Source organism: Budorcas taxicolor, chromosome 25, assembly GCF_023091745.1.
Source record: "Budorcas taxicolor isolate Tak-1 chromosome 25, Takin1.1, whole genome shotgun sequence".
Lineage (NCBI taxonomy): Eukaryota > Metazoa > Chordata > Mammalia > Artiodactyla > Bovidae > Budorcas > Budorcas taxicolor.
Window position 1 is genome coordinate 45,385,342 of NC_068934.1, and position 14,867 is coordinate 45,400,208.

At 44.5% G+C, this 14,867-nt stretch overlaps 1 protein-coding gene across 1 annotated transcript; it reads left to right on the top strand.

The window, feature by feature from the left end:
• The first annotated feature begins 136 nt into the window (after window positions 1-136).
• On the top strand, window positions 137-7,679 carry RBM4 (RNA binding motif protein 4). The gene is made up of 4 exons (XM_052662578.1): window positions 137-281; window positions 1,344-1,767; window positions 4,746-5,430; window positions 7,277-7,679. The coding sequence occupies exons 2-3, from the start codon at window positions 1,356-1,358 to the stop codon at window positions 5,420-5,422; spliced, it is 1,089 nt and encodes a 362-aa protein (XP_052518538.1). The 5' UTR covers window positions 137-281; window positions 1,344-1,355; the 3' UTR covers window positions 5,423-5,430; window positions 7,277-7,679.
• The last annotated feature ends 7,188 nt before the right edge of the window (window positions 7,680-14,867 follow it).

Below are 14,867 nucleotides of genomic sequence, written 5' to 3' on the forward strand. Positions count from 1 at the left end.
ACCTCGGTTTCTTGAGGGTGGTGTTCATTGGCTTTCGCATAAACGCTCCGGGGTTACTGACGTTTCCACCTCTTCCCGGCCTCAGGTAATTGGCGTTCGTGGTAACCAATCAGGAAGAGCATCTACAGGAACGCCTGCCTTTTATTTTGTTGAACGGCCAATCCAGTGGTAGGTTCACCTCCCCCTCTCTACCCAGAGTCACTACTGCGGCCGTCGCCATTTTAGCGTTTTGTCAGAAGCGTCCGCGCCGCGAGGAAGAGCATCTGCTGCTTTTCGTGCGGGTGAGAGACTCCGAGCCTTTTCACTGTTTCTTTTACCTTGTTAAATCTCGTTCCTTGGGTTTCAAGGGTATCCTTGTGGGGCAGTGGCCTCCACACCCGTCACTGAAAGCTGACCTCTGTGCTCGGCGTTGCGCGGTAAGCCTGAAGCAGCCCTTCCCCCACAACCTCCCCTGAGACTATCATACTTTCTCCCCACCCTGCCCTCTGCCCGACTAGGCTCGGCCTACAGCCTCGAGGTTTCCATCGAGTAACCGCGCTTCCGTTAAATTTAGGAATTAACCACGTTTTAAGGCTCTCTCAGGTCCCGACACTTGGTTGTCAGGCCGATGAGGTTCAAGCCCCGTTTTCCAACCGTGCATTTCTCCAATTCTCCAGGAATTCGTAGGACGGCACCCCAAGAGAGGCGTTCCCAGCTCTAGCACTTACGTGCTCTTGGAACGCCTGGCTCTCCGGCCTAAGTCAGCGGTTCACTGCTTCTAAAGGAAACCCTAAAACCTAGTTTTAAGGTCCACCTTTTCGGAAATGGTGGCTGGTTCTTCGGTTACTAGAGGAAGAGACAGTGCATAGTTGCAGTCCAGTTAGACCTTTGTTTTCTTTAAAAAAAAAAAAAAAAATTTTGTCGGCTCTACCGCACGTCTTGCGAATCTTAGTTCCCACCAGGGATTGAACCCGAGCTCTCTGCAGTTCAAGCGTGGAGTCATAACCACTGGGCCGCCAAGGAAGTCTCCCTGACTGTCTTTATAGAAGTTAGAAAGTCTACTATCCTCTGGGCTACAATTTATGCCCTCACTTTCATTTCCATTACCGTTTAAAACTATTCAAGTCTTACCAAACCGTTTGTGTCTACCAAGGATTTTTATTACAGATGCTTTCTTGTATCTGTTGGTCCTGTAGCGGGCCTTCTTATTCCCGGTTCCCTTTGATTGTGTGGAAGTGTGCGTGTGGAACGTGAGAGAAAACTGGAAATATTTGCCAGACAGAAAAGAGATGGCGGTATTGGGTTTTTTTAAGCTGTTGTGGGCCTGAGATCCTTTGTTAGAAATTTTGTTTCTTTTCGCCCAGGCTGTGTCCGAGATGGTGAAGCTGTTCATCGGAAACCTGCCCCGGGAGGCCACAGAGCAGGAGATCCGCTCGCTCTTCGAGCAGTATGGGAAGGTGCTGGAATGTGACATCATTAAGAACTACGGCTTTGTGCACATAGAGGACAAGACGGCGGCCGAGGATGCCATCCGCAACCTGCACCACTACAAGCTGCACGGGGTGAACATCAACGTGGAAGCCAGCAAGAATAAGAGCAAAACCTCTACAAAGTTACATGTAGGCAATATCAGCCCTACTTGTACCAACAAAGAGCTCCGGGCCAAGTTTGAGGAGTACGGTCCAGTCATCGAATGTGACATCGTGAAAGATTATGCCTTTGTACACATGGAGCGGGCTGAGGATGCAGTGGAGGCCATCAGGGGCCTTGACAACACAGAGTTTCAAGGTGAACCATCCTCTTTGGGAAAGAGGGCTGAACACAAGGCTTTGTGTAGAGAATAGATTGGATAAGTAGAAGGGAGGGGTCATGGATAGAGACAGCTGTTGGTTGGCTGATGGATGGTGAGGATTAAGAGTGGATGATGAACTTAAATGGAGAATGCATGGGATTTAGAGGCTTTACCTCAGGCAAATCAAGTCTGGGAGAAAAATCACTTGGCTTTAGATTGGAACCCCTAGGCATTTTTGTCTATTAGTGCAGAAATCTTTCCACTGAAGATTTGTTTTTGTTTTTTTTTCTTTTTTTTGGGCAGTAGTAGCAGTAGTAATGGTAGTAGTAAAGCACAGAATGGTATTTCACTCTGAAATTTATTGCCTCAGCACACCATGTTGCTATGAAGGACCTGGCAAAAGCTGCCTTAAGCCGCCTGTTCAGGAGCAAAATACCAGTTAAGCTTCCCAACTTCATCCCAACTCATAGCTTCTTAATAAATATAATTCATTGTTAAGGCTTTAGAGAGCTAGTGTGTTTAAAGGGCTTTAGCTCTTACTGCTTTTTTATTATGCATGCACCAGAGGTTCTGTTTGGAGGATGAGGGCACTGTAGAATTAAAGGATAGGTTCAGGAGTGTCTGAGGAGGAGAAGGTATGGGGATTTGCAGGGGAGGGGGAGTCACAGGGAGGGGGCGATAAAGTTGATGCCTTTTGCTGGTTTGAGGAGTGGGCTCTCACATCTTTGGTGAAAAGACCACTTAGATAGGTGATATCTTGGAGCCTTGACTAGAGTAATAGTGTGCCTGGAAGGCAGCATGTTATATGGATGACAGTTTATTTGGAATATATTTTGTTGGTTTATGATCTGGGCTTCTGTGGCAAGAGTGGCAGTCATGAAAGGGATGGTAACCATGGTGAGTTGCTAACCTTAGTCTTCTCCCATCTGCTTTGGGTTCCCAGTATGGAAGTCAGTAATGAGCCTTTCCCCTTTGGTGTAGCTACTTCTAAATTATAGATTATTCCCATTACTCTTAGCTATATTTTTAACCTGCATTCCAACTTTTTCAGCCAAACAAGGTAGTGGCTGAGCACTCCTCTTAAGAATCATTTTGGCTATCTTTGAGGTTTACATAAATTGAACTTTCTTAGACCTAGAAGTCTGATCATCATTCCCCCTAAGTTAATGGGTGCCTTGTGTCATGGGTATTGCTGTGCATTATTAAAGACAAATGTCACAGGTCTCTCAGGTCTCATTTTCCTTTTTTAATTGGTAGTTGAGAATTACCTTGTGTCAACAGTGTAATTGGGCACAAAGGCTGCTCTTGTGGAGGGTTTATGGTATCTAATTTTTTAATACTCTTCTACACTTTAACCAGGTTACAGAAGAGGTGGTGGTGTCTCCTTGCCACCACGTGTAAGGGAAGGACAGTGTGAGCTAATACAGGATAAATTTTTGGACCATGACTCTTGGCTTCTGAACTGTAGGCATTTTGATGCCTAGTTACTTTTGGGGAATTTTTTTTTCCCCCTGGCACATCTTTAGATCAGGACATTTATTGGTGACATTCATGTCTTGAAGGTACATGATTGATTGCTTAATTGCCCTTGTTTTCTCTGGTTTTGTTAGGTGCCAAAGTGGCCACTTGGGCAAATGCAAGGAACGTGGGTTAGCACTTAAAAGTACTTAATTGCATATCCTATCTCTTAACTGGCAGCTTGTACCTACCAGAAAGTTTGTTTGAACTAGAACTTTTTTTTCATAGTTTGATCCTTCCATCCCCTATCCCTTTTCTAGTCTTTCAGAATTTACCTTGAATTTTATAGGTGAAATTGTACCCCCTTCTGTAATGTTAGGTGCATAGATGACCTGACCTCTATGTTTATCCCCCTGATTAAGCATGGGGCCACTGTTCTTTGCCATCTGCATGTTTAGGGGCATGATAACCAATTGTATTGGAAAGGTTTTGCTGGAATTTTGCTTACTGTTAAAATGGTAGATCATGTTAGGTAGAAACTGCTTCTGTGAGAAGGTTTAAAACTTAAACTTTCTAAGAAATGTTTCTTTTGTTAGGTTTCCATTTCCAGAATATAAATTCTAATTTTCAGCAAAAAAAAGTGTTAAGTACATGTTAGGATCTTGGGTTTCTTGAGAAAAAGTACTTTAATCTTGCTGAAATGAACAGTTTGATCCACTAACATGAGTAGTCATTCTCCACTCTTCTCACCCTCCCCCCCTTTCTCCCACATTTTTCGTGATGCCCTTTTTGAAAAGTCAGCCATCCTGTGAACTGCCTGCCCTGTTTTCTTTGACCCCCTCCTCTAAGAGGTCACTGAAGATTTTAAAGAATTCTTGTTATAATGAATATCAGAACTAGCAATTTAAAAGACCCAGTTAAGGATATAGCAGCCCTTCAACTTGTATTTTGCCCCTCTTCACGCATTTGTGAGTTTTTTTTTCCCCCCAAAAAAATCTTGAAACTTCCCTACAGCACTCAGCCATGGATCAAGTCTGGATCACTATCAGTGGTAACTTCAGTGTCTTGCTCTATTCTCTTTGATTTTGGGGTGATGTGGAGGACTGACCTTTGCATTTTCTTGCTTAATGAATTCAGGAGTCTTTTAATAGTGAAGGTTGGAGGTGCCTGAATGTTGTAGAGCACTCTTAATTGTGTCTTCTGACATTGGGTCACTGTTCAGAGCAGTTTGTGTCCATAGTTACTTGGCAAAGAATGAAATGCCTGTTTTTGAATGAGAGTAGTTTTTCTTAAGCGTTAGACTGATGTTTGAGCGGAAACATTTCTTCGTTTATCTTTGCCTGAAGTCAGGTCATCATACTGAATTTATATTGGACCTTTAAAAAAACATTTTAAAATGGCAGTGAGTCCTGCATTAGAGTTGTCTAGGTAAAGCCAGCTATGACCAGTGTCTGGGGTAGGGGCTGGGGCTATGACTAAGAGTGATAGCAACCCTTCTTGCGTCTGTTTCTTCAAGGCAAAAGAATGCACGTGCAGTTGTCCACCAGCCGGCTTAGGACTGCGCCCGGGATGGGAGACCAGAGCGGCTGCTATCGGTGCGGGAAAGAGGGGCACTGGTCCAAAGAGTGTCCAGTAGATCGTTCGGGCCGCGTGGCGGACTTTACCGAGCAGTATAATGAGCAATACGGAGCAGTGCGTACACCTTACACCATGGGCTACGGGGATTCATTGTATTACAACAACGCGTACGGAGCGCTCGATGCCTACTACAAGCGCTGCCGTGCTGCCCGGTCCTATGAGGCGGTGGCTGCTGCAGCTGCCTCTGCGTATAATTACGCAGAGCAGACCTTGTCCCAGCTGCCACAAGTCCAGAACACAGCCATGGCCAGTCACCTCACCTCCACCTCTCTCGATCCCTACGATAGACACCTGTTGCCGACCTCGGGAGCTGCTGCTGCTGCTGCTGCAGCAGCTGCTGCTGCAGTTACTGCAGCTTCCTCTTCATATTACGGGCGGGATCGGAGCCCCCTGCGTCGCGCTACAGGCCCAGTCCCTACTGTTGGAGAGGGCTACGGTTACGGGCATGAGAGTGAGTTGTCCCAAGGTTCGTCGGCTGCGCGGAATTCCCTGTACGACATGGCCCGGTATGAGCGGGAGCAGTATGCGGATCGGGCGCGGTATTCAGCCTTTTAAAGCTTGAGGTGAGAGCGGTGGGGTGTCCCTGGTTCTGGTTTTGCTGTCCCTCCTGCAGCCTAAAGGCTCCAATTAGGCTGCCCTGCTTGCTTGCTTTTGCAGGGTTAGGGTAAGGTTGCTAATGGTTCAGGGGATAGGGAGAAGTCCTAATTATTTAATTTTTCTGAAATAGACAAACATCTTTAGCCGCCATGGCTGTTTTTCCAGGACTCCTAGTCCCAGGAGTCAACCTGATTCCATTTGTGTCTGGAAAAGCAAACAGTGTGACGTGATGAATCTCGGGTCACACCTGTGTGCTGTAATTGAACTGAACCTGGAACGCGGACATCAGACCCAGGTGTGTCGTTTCTCAGAGCCTTTGTTGGAATTCCTAGGTGTGTGACATTATTAATGTTTGCAGGGTTCCTCTTCTGCTTCATGCTATGAGAAAGGTCTGCTAGGACCCACACAGTTAAAATCTGTAATTGTAGTTAATTGGTTCACTGCTCAAGTTCCAGTTACTATGGAGACTACCCCAATGGTATCATCTTAATCTTGAAGCAGTGTGTTTCTGACATTTCTGAAGTTACCCCTGTGAGCTTTAGAGAAAAAACTGACTTGATGGTAAGTTGGGGTAGAGAGGAGTAGAAAAAGATCTTTCAATTTATGAAGTTAATTTCAACACAGAGTCTGGGGCATAGACTCAAATTCAACTTCTCTGCTCAGTTCACATTCATTCTCTGAGCTGAATAGGATGCCCACTCCATTGCTTTATCTTTGAATCTGTTCTGTGAGAGCCTGTTTCCTTTTCTAGTTTTTTTAAGTTTTTTTTCCCCCCACTGTCCCCACAGTGTTAGATTTGACATCCTCTCCACCTCTTTAAGGTGCATAATAATGTAAATAATGTATGCACCCCTGCCAGTTCTACTCTTCAGTGATGTTGAAATCCAAGGTTGGGAGCTTTGCCTTAAGCGGATCACTCCCTTCATCTTCCCACCAGGTTTGGGCAATTAACACTCTTGAACCACCGGCTGTACCTTGAGTCCTCTGGCTTTTTCCTATACAGTTTGAGCCTCATGATCCATTTGGCTCTACTTGACTGTATTCTCTTCTGGCGCTTGCCAGCTTTGGGCTCTAGGTGTATGAGATTGCTGTTGTATTTAGGGGTGTTTCACAACACCCTTTGTTTTGAGTAGCTCTCATTGTGGCCCAGACTTTACCATTGATCATGATCCTGAGGTAACAGGATGGCAGGTACTGCCACCTTTTTCCATTCGAGCAGAAGATATGTGACTCGCCCAGGGTTGGGGGATAGGAAATAACTAGTGGAAAAGAAACTTGAGAGACTTGATGTTCAGCTTACACATGCTCTCCAGTACATTCTTTTATTCCCTAGGCAGAGTTGGATGCCCTCAGGTTTTACAACTTACTCAGTTGATGTTACTTTTGCCTAGACTTTAAATGGTTTTTAACTTGTAGCCCAAGATTCAAACTTTTTTTTTTTCTAGAGAGCTAATTGGAACCTTTTCCTTTTTCCTGCCCTCCAATGACAGTTTGTAAATGTGGAAATTACCTTCTTTGAGGAATGCTGGTATACTAACATCAAGAGAAATGCAGTGTCTTATCTACTGTCATGAAAGAAAATTTGCCAATTAATTGAGAGAAAAGAGCCCAATCTGGGGTTACTTGACCTTCCCAGTTACTCTGGCCTTCAGGCTCTTTTTCACTTTGAGAGATGATTGTGATACTGTGGATGGATACAAGTAAATTTAAAGAGTGTCAAGTTACCATACTTTATAGATGTTCTTTGAAGGGTTAAGTGGAAACGCCCTTGTGAGCTTTGCTGTAAAGCCCCTGTATTTTGCTCTCTTTCAGGTGGGATGTGTGTGGGCTGAAATTCCGAGCTGCGGTTGTGCATGAGAATACACCCTTCGTGGTACCCCATCTCCGGGACGGCTCTGTGCGTTCAGTCCCTCAGGAAACGTGGACCTTAAAATTTATCTTGCAAAGTTCAGACCCCCTCTTCCTTCCTCTCTCCTGCCCGTCCCCATTTCTTTTCTGTCCTTCAGTACTCCTTAGCTCCCATGATGCTCTCTCCTCCCAGCAGCCTCATTGTGTGCAGAAGCGGGTGGGGGGTGCTGTCGCCCACCTCCTGCTTCCCGTGGGTGTTGTGAGAGTGTCACCGCTCCTGAGTCTGTTTGACCCAAAGGCTTGTAGCGGGTGGACACATATAGAGTTGAATCACTTTTTTCTTTCCGGTGAAATAAATGGTTTTTCAACTTAGGAAATGTGTGCTTTGAGAGAATTCTTACTTAGACTTGTGTCTGGGTTCTTTATTTGTCCCTAGAAGAGAAGGGGAGTGGGTAGAGTCTGACATTCAGTTCTGGGTGAACATCACTGCCATTACTTTCTTTATTATAGAGAGAATTTATAGGTGCCAAAGGAGAGAGGGGTTATGCGGAAGAACCCAGGCAGGCAGCCTTACTCCATTAAAGACTTCATTCACTTGATCACACCTTTGTTATAAAACCATGTACCAACTAGCAGTTTTGAAATGTGGGACTTTTCCATGCTTGGAAAACAATCCTCATCCACCCCTTAGTACTATCATTCAAACTGCCCAGTCACTACATCTAGCTTGACTTATTTTCCAAGGGATAGGTCTAGGAAAAGGAAGGGTTTGAGGGACCAGGAGGTCAGCTTTCATTTCATGCCATGTGGAAAATTAAGTTGTGGCTCCAAAACCATTCTGCTTATTTTGTAGGTCAGCACGTAAAGCTTTTTGATGCCTTTCACTATCTGTATGTGTGTGCTTAGTCACTCAGTCGTGTCTCTTTGTGACCCCATGGGCTGCTGTCCACCAGGCTTCCCTGTCCATGAAATTCTCCAGGCAGGAATACCTAAGTGGGTAGCCATTCCCTTCTTCAGGGGATCTTCCCAATCCAGTAATTGAACCCAAATCCTCCTGCCTTGTGGATGGATTATTTATCATTTGAGTCTCCAGAGAAGCCCCAAAATGCATAGTTCTGCTGGAATCCAAAGAATACCTCAGTGGTCCCACTAGTACCTCATTGTCTTCAGGATGATAGGCCCAGAAGGACCCGGAAGTGAGCTTTAGATCACTTAACAACAAGGATAGGTAGGGGGGCAGGGTACAAGGAAGAGCCACTGCTTCTCAGTTCTGTGCATCTATCAAAATAGACTGTCTTGAAGATGCTTTTTGTCTGTACCTTCTCGCTCCAGTTTCAGCATAAATACAGTGGGGGTGGTGTCTGCTTAGGGCATTTCCTAGCATCATTTGAAGAAGCGTGAGCACCTAACTGCCAAGCATTATGGGCTTCCCTGGTGGTTCAGTTGGTTAAGAATCTGCCTGCAATGTTGGAGACCCCAGTCAATCCCTAGATGGGGAAGATCCCCTGGAGAAGGGAATGGCTACCCATTCCAGTATAATTGCCCAGATCATTTCATGGACAGAGAAGCCTGGCAGGCTACAGTCCATGGGGGTCTCAGAGCTGGGCATGACTAAATGACTAATATTTCACTCTATGCCAATCATTATGGTTTTAGGAATGGAATTGTGGTACTGGGAGGTAAGAAAAATTAGCTAATTTTTGTTAATCTCAGATTTTCCTACTAGTTTGTAATTCATAGAAGCCTGAGATGGAAATAACTATCAGTACAACTTGTAATTTATTGGAGATTTGCTCACTGAAATCCTGTGAGAGGTGTTCTATGTGTTTATCTCCCAGCCACCATTTTATTGAATATGGAAGTTGTCTCTGGTGAGAAAAAAAGACAGCAGTTCCAGGAAAACCTGATGGAGTTGAGATTAAAACTTAGCTCCTACAGATAAGTGATCAACAAAGAGGATTATTACATCTAGGCTAGGTCCTTTCCTTGCATCTGTCTTTATCTTGCCTGGCTGGGTTGGATTTCTGCCACTTCTTGGAGGTTTGCCTGCTTTGGTCTGTTTTTATCAAACATACCCCTTGGTCTGATGGGTGGGGTTGGCAGACTTCAAAAGATGGAAGCTAACTTTCTTGATTCAACAAATAAAACATTTTGAGTGATACTCTGAAAGGTACCTAGGTGTAGTTCTAGAGCTTGTGTTCTACGAGTGTCAAGTTGAGAATTTTTATTTATGTGGGAATAGTCAGTGAAGATGGTGATGTCACACTGGAGTATGGGGGGTAATATAGTTTTGCATTATAAAGCATGCTGTCTAGTTAAACTTGAAAAGGGAGTCTTTCTCCATTTGAGAGCACGGTCTCCCTACAACGGACAAGTAGTTTTTCATGACTGAATCTGTGCTGGTTTACTGCTGTATTCTTACAGTGGGAAAAGACCCAAGTTCTGAAACCTTAAGTCTTTTGAAATGATTGAGTTTAACTTGCTATTTCAGCCTTATATTGTTTGACATTATTTTTGTGTAAACTTCCAATCAGGTGTATCTGAGTTGAGGCCACATAGTTTCTCTGTTCTGTGTAATTAAAGTTACACTGTCTTCACTTAGCCTCAGTAGTTGTACAATAGTTTTTTTTAAAGTGAAGCTTTAATACACTGGCTTTCTGTAGTCTTTCACCTTTTTTTTTTTTTTTTTTTGGCTGTGCCTTGTATCTTCTGGGATTTTTATTTCCTGCACAGGGATTGAACCTGGGCTCTCAGGGGTGAGAGCACCAAGTCCTAACCACTGGACCCCTGGGGAGCTCCCATATAGCCTTCCACTTTTTATCCTGTTCAGTAAACTAGTTAGCATTCACCCGAGAGTTTGCTTTGTACTTCGTGATGAACTCACTGGTTGCCTACTATGTGTAAGTGCCATGTGGAGAATACAGAGATGAATGGGTGCCTGTCCTAATTGCCTTCACAGGCAACTTTATGCCTTGGCAGTTTGGGTGCGCAAATAGTGAAGTGAAGTCACTCAGTCGTGTCCGACTCTTAGTGACCCCATGGACTGCAGCCTACCAGGCTCCTCCATCCATGGGATTTTCTAGGCAAAAGTACTGGAGTGGGTTGCCTTTCCCTTCTCCAGGAGATCTTCCTGACCCAGGGATTGAACCCAGGTCTCCCGCATTGTAGGCAGACGCTTTACCGTCTCCACACATCTGACCCAGCCCTATTCTGGAGGTCAGAGGACTTAGGAATGCAGTTTTCAGGATATTGATTTGGTGTCAGACTTCTTAACTTTGACTTAAAAGTCTTCCAGACACACTCAAAATTGGGGTTGAATTGGGTGAATGCTTGATTAAACCGGGTTCCTCATTCCAGAGTGATGTCAGCAATAAGTTAGATTCTAGGGTGATGGAATCATGAGAGGTAGATCATTTGGACTGTGGTATTACATTCCGGTGCAAATTCCTAAAAGTTACTTAGTACTAGAATTCTCCATGTGGTCTTGTGCTAGGAATTCCCGGAAACAACGGCAATGGGAATTCCCAGCACTGCTTTTCTACTTGGGTTTGGAGAACGGTACTCTCGGTTGAAACAGGAGAAGGTTGAGTTCTAGAATGAAATGACTCAGACTGAGTTTAAAGCTTACTATATGAGGGACTTCCCTGGTGGTCCAGTGGCCAAGAATATGTAAGTTCTCTGGCTACAGGACATACCTTATACTTACCAAGTTATGGGGTCACTATGTTGGCCTCAGCAGAGATCTTCCCCTATGTTTTCTACTGGGTGGAAGACTTGCTAAACCTTTACCCAACTGGTTTTCTGTGATGGTTGTGTAGGTCAGCTATAGATTTTCTTTTTTTTTTTAAACCCCTGATTTCACTATTTGACTTGGTATATGTAGACAGGCATTTCTACTGTTTGGTCCAGTTTTTCATCAGAGATTAACTCTTAGGTAGTTACTATAACTTCGGATTTTGAGTCTTGTTTAGAACTATACTGATTGGCTTTACCAAAGTAAAGCAAATAGTAATAATTAAATATAAATTGAATATAAAATATTAAGTATTAGATATAAATTGAGTATAAATAGTACCTGGGCATCCTCAAAAGCCAGTCATAGATCAGTCATAAAACAATTTAAGCAAATTTCTTTAGGTTTTAGTGTTGAATGTCTCTTAAGACAACATGGATAAGAAATCTGACTGTTTTCACCAAGGGGGAATGGGTACCTCCATAGTGTACTAAAACACCAGCTGAAATGGAAGTGTGGGGAGGGGGTTTGTTTCGGTTTGGGGACAGCCCTTCAAAAATGCCATCCTTTCCATCTTATGTAATTATTTCTTATTGTCACCTCGGCCATCGTCTGTCTTTCCAGATCGCTTTCTTTAGTATGCCAACCCTTTGACTTATTGGAACTTAACAATCTGTTGATTTTACTTCTCAGTGTCCTTCACTCTACTGTTTCACCTCCTTATCCAACTTGAAAACCGTGCCAGTCACTCACTTCTTTGCTGCACCATTTTTCTTGCAAGCCCAAGGCTTTATTATACTTGGCAAAACTTCCCAGATTAAATACAATTCATCTATTCATTTATCTGACTGATGAGGCTGAAGGTTACTGGAGAAAAACAATCTCAGTGACTCATTTTAAATAAGTTATTACAAACCTTATCTTGTGTAGACCCATAATTCCAATTCTTGGAAAATAGGTCCTTGGTCCATTTGCCTTCCCATTCAGTTCCTCTCCTGTCTTGCTTATTCATCTAATGAATGACCCGCTTCATACCTTGCAGAAGAAACTGAAGCAGTTTGAAGAGAATTAATTAGCACACCTACCCACCTTCCAGCATCCCAGTTACCTGCATTTATCTAAGGTTGGTTGGTCTACGTATGCATGAGGGCCCATCCTCGTGCTTTTGCAGTTCTTTTCCTCTTAGGTCATCCATTTTTCCTTATTAAGTCAGTCCTATTTGCATTACAAACATTCTGTTATTCCTATTTTTAACCTGTCTTCAATCCTCAGCACCTCTACAAAAAAAACACAAAAACCTTTGTTTTCCATGCTGGTTATCACCACTTTATTTCTTCACTTTTGTACAAAACTCAAAATGTTTTATATGGTTTCTGTCCCTATGTAATGATTGCTTTTCATTTCCTCTTAAACTTTTAATCAGGCATTCACCCCTACCGTTCCATAGGAATGTTTCTATTGATTTCATGCTGAATCACAAAAGGATTTTTTTTTTTTTTTGACTGAATAAATTTATTTGCTACTTGTCCATTGTGGTTGTGTGCTGGTTTCTCCTCTGTTAGTCTCATCTCATCACCCAAGCTAATGGAGGCTCCACATTCTGGAACTTCCACTCCAGCCTGAGACAGTAAACATAGTAAATAAGCAAATAGTACGTTAGGAAATAAGAGCTTTGTATTAAAAAGGGTAGGGTTGACTTAAGGATTGGGAGAGCTAGAGGACTGTGTATGTGTGCAGAATACTGACGCTGAGATTTAAACAGTCTTGAATGAGGCGGAAGTTGGCCAGACAGTCCTCTAGTATTCAAGTAAAGAGAACAGTTTGAGCAAGGGCCTCAAGGTCAGATTGTAACAGTAAGGAGGCCAGAGTGGTGGGGGAGGGTGGGGTAGGTAGAAGAGGTGAGACAGTTAAATGATCACCTGAGGGGTCCTTTTGGACTTCACTCTGAAAGAAGTGGTCTTGCGTTGTCCTTAAGCAGAGGAATATCATGATGTGGTGCGCCTGGCAGAAATGGTGGGTGTCGTGTTGGTTCTGCCTGCATTCAGCCTATCAGTCTTGGGTCTACTCAGAACTCCCAGGAGTGCTCGAGTCAGAGCCAGCATCAATCGTCTCTCACCTGGATTTCCTAAGTTCTTTACTAAATAATGTGCCTGCTTCTACCATCTAGTTAATAGAACAGCCAGATTTAGCCTTTTAAAATGGAAAGCAGACACCATCACAACTCAGCTCAACGCGCTCCCTATCTCAGGCTCTTTCCCCTCATCCACATTTTTCTAACCACATGGGCCCTTCTTTCAGATCCTGTTCACTTTCCTGCCTCTCGGCCTTTCTACCTGGAAGGACCTTCCCCTTGACCACTTTAAGGCTAATTTCTTACCTTCAGGTCTTAGGTTTAGGATCAAGCATTAGAGGGCCCTCCCCGACAGCCTCTAAGAACTGCCCCCCGACCCCGTTCTTCCCTGCCATTGTGCCCAGATTGTATATTTTGTGGTACTTATCTGTTTCTTTGCTTACTCATTTATTGAATATTTGCCTCACAGAGTGGTAAGTTAGGAGGATAGGAAACTGCCCCAGTGCCTATCAACAGTGCCTGACATGTACACAGGCGTTTAATAATAAATGTGTGTATGTGTGGGTTTCCCAGATGGCTCAGTGACAAAGAATCTGCCTGCCCATGCAGAAGACAGAGGAGGTGCAGGTTTGATTCCTGGGTTGAGATGATCCCCTGGAGGAGGAAATGGCAACCCACTCCAGTATTCTTAGCTGGAAAATTCTATGAACAGAGGAGCCTGGTGGGCTGCAGTCCATGGGGTCGCAAAGAGTTGGATGTGACTGGGCACACACTCAGACCTGTATATGTGTAAGCTTGCATTTGAATGGTGTGCTCCTCTCGGGAACATACTGCCCTCTGCCCTTGTCCCCATTCATTCATTGCCTTAGCAGTCACCAGTCGTTCAAGAAACAGTGCCGGCATAGGACCAGAGGATTCCTAGATGGCCCCTGTTAGGGTTGGTGTTATGCCCCATCCCGTAAGTCAGCAAAGGCAGAAATGGTGAAACTGATAACTTAGGAAAGCCCTTTAGCTCTCAGAGCTGATGAGCTCCCAGGGCAGAGCTTGAGCAGGTTTGTGTCCGGGTTCCAGGTCTGGGTGCCACAGCTGGGCAAGAAAGGGGGAGCTGGACTCCCTAGAGGAAGTGATGAGTGCTCTCCCTCTAGCTTCCTTCATGAATAGGGTGGAACGTCTCTTTTGCTTGCACACATCAGTTGTCTGTGATAATAACCAATTAAGTGCTTTGCATTTATTCCAAACAACTCTTAAGAGGAAGCTTATTATGAGGCAACAGTCTCAGAGAGGTTAAGTAGCAAGTCTAGGACTATAGAAAGAGCTTGGATTTAAGTTCTGGCAATCCAGCTCTGGAGCCTGAATTTCCACCATTAGTCTGGTCAGCGTGTCCTGAGACCTGTGGCGTTGTGAGCGCCTTTCTCAGTTGCACTCAAGGTTCTGTCTTCCCTGCAGTGTCAGACCTGTGAGCCTCTTCCAGCCAGCCCTGCACCTGTCCGTCTTGAACTTGGTTCACCTTGTCCAGTCTGGTGTGGTTCCAGGTGAGGGGTGGGAGGGGGCCTGTGGCAGTGGTGGCCTGATCTCTGGATTGTTGGCCAGTTGCTCTGCTTTAGGATGTTGGTGCAAATGCCTCATTGTGTCCCTATGGAGAGGTGCAAACGTGGACACATTGTTCACAAACACAGCCACTGAAGTGTACTGGCTGTGCCCAAACTTGGAGGAAATATAATGGCACTTAGGGTGGGGAGGGTCTTTTCCCC

Bases quoted from the DNA above. Each gene is read 5' to 3' on its own strand.
- RBM4 (XM_052662578.1), top strand. From the start codon at position 1,356: ATGGTGAAGCTGTTCATCGGAAACCTGCCCCGGGAGGCCACAGAGCAG. The intron at 1,768-4,745 runs GTGAACCATCCT...TGTTTCTTCAAG, and splicing joins TGACAACACAGAGTTTCAAG to GCAAAAGAATGCACGTGCAG.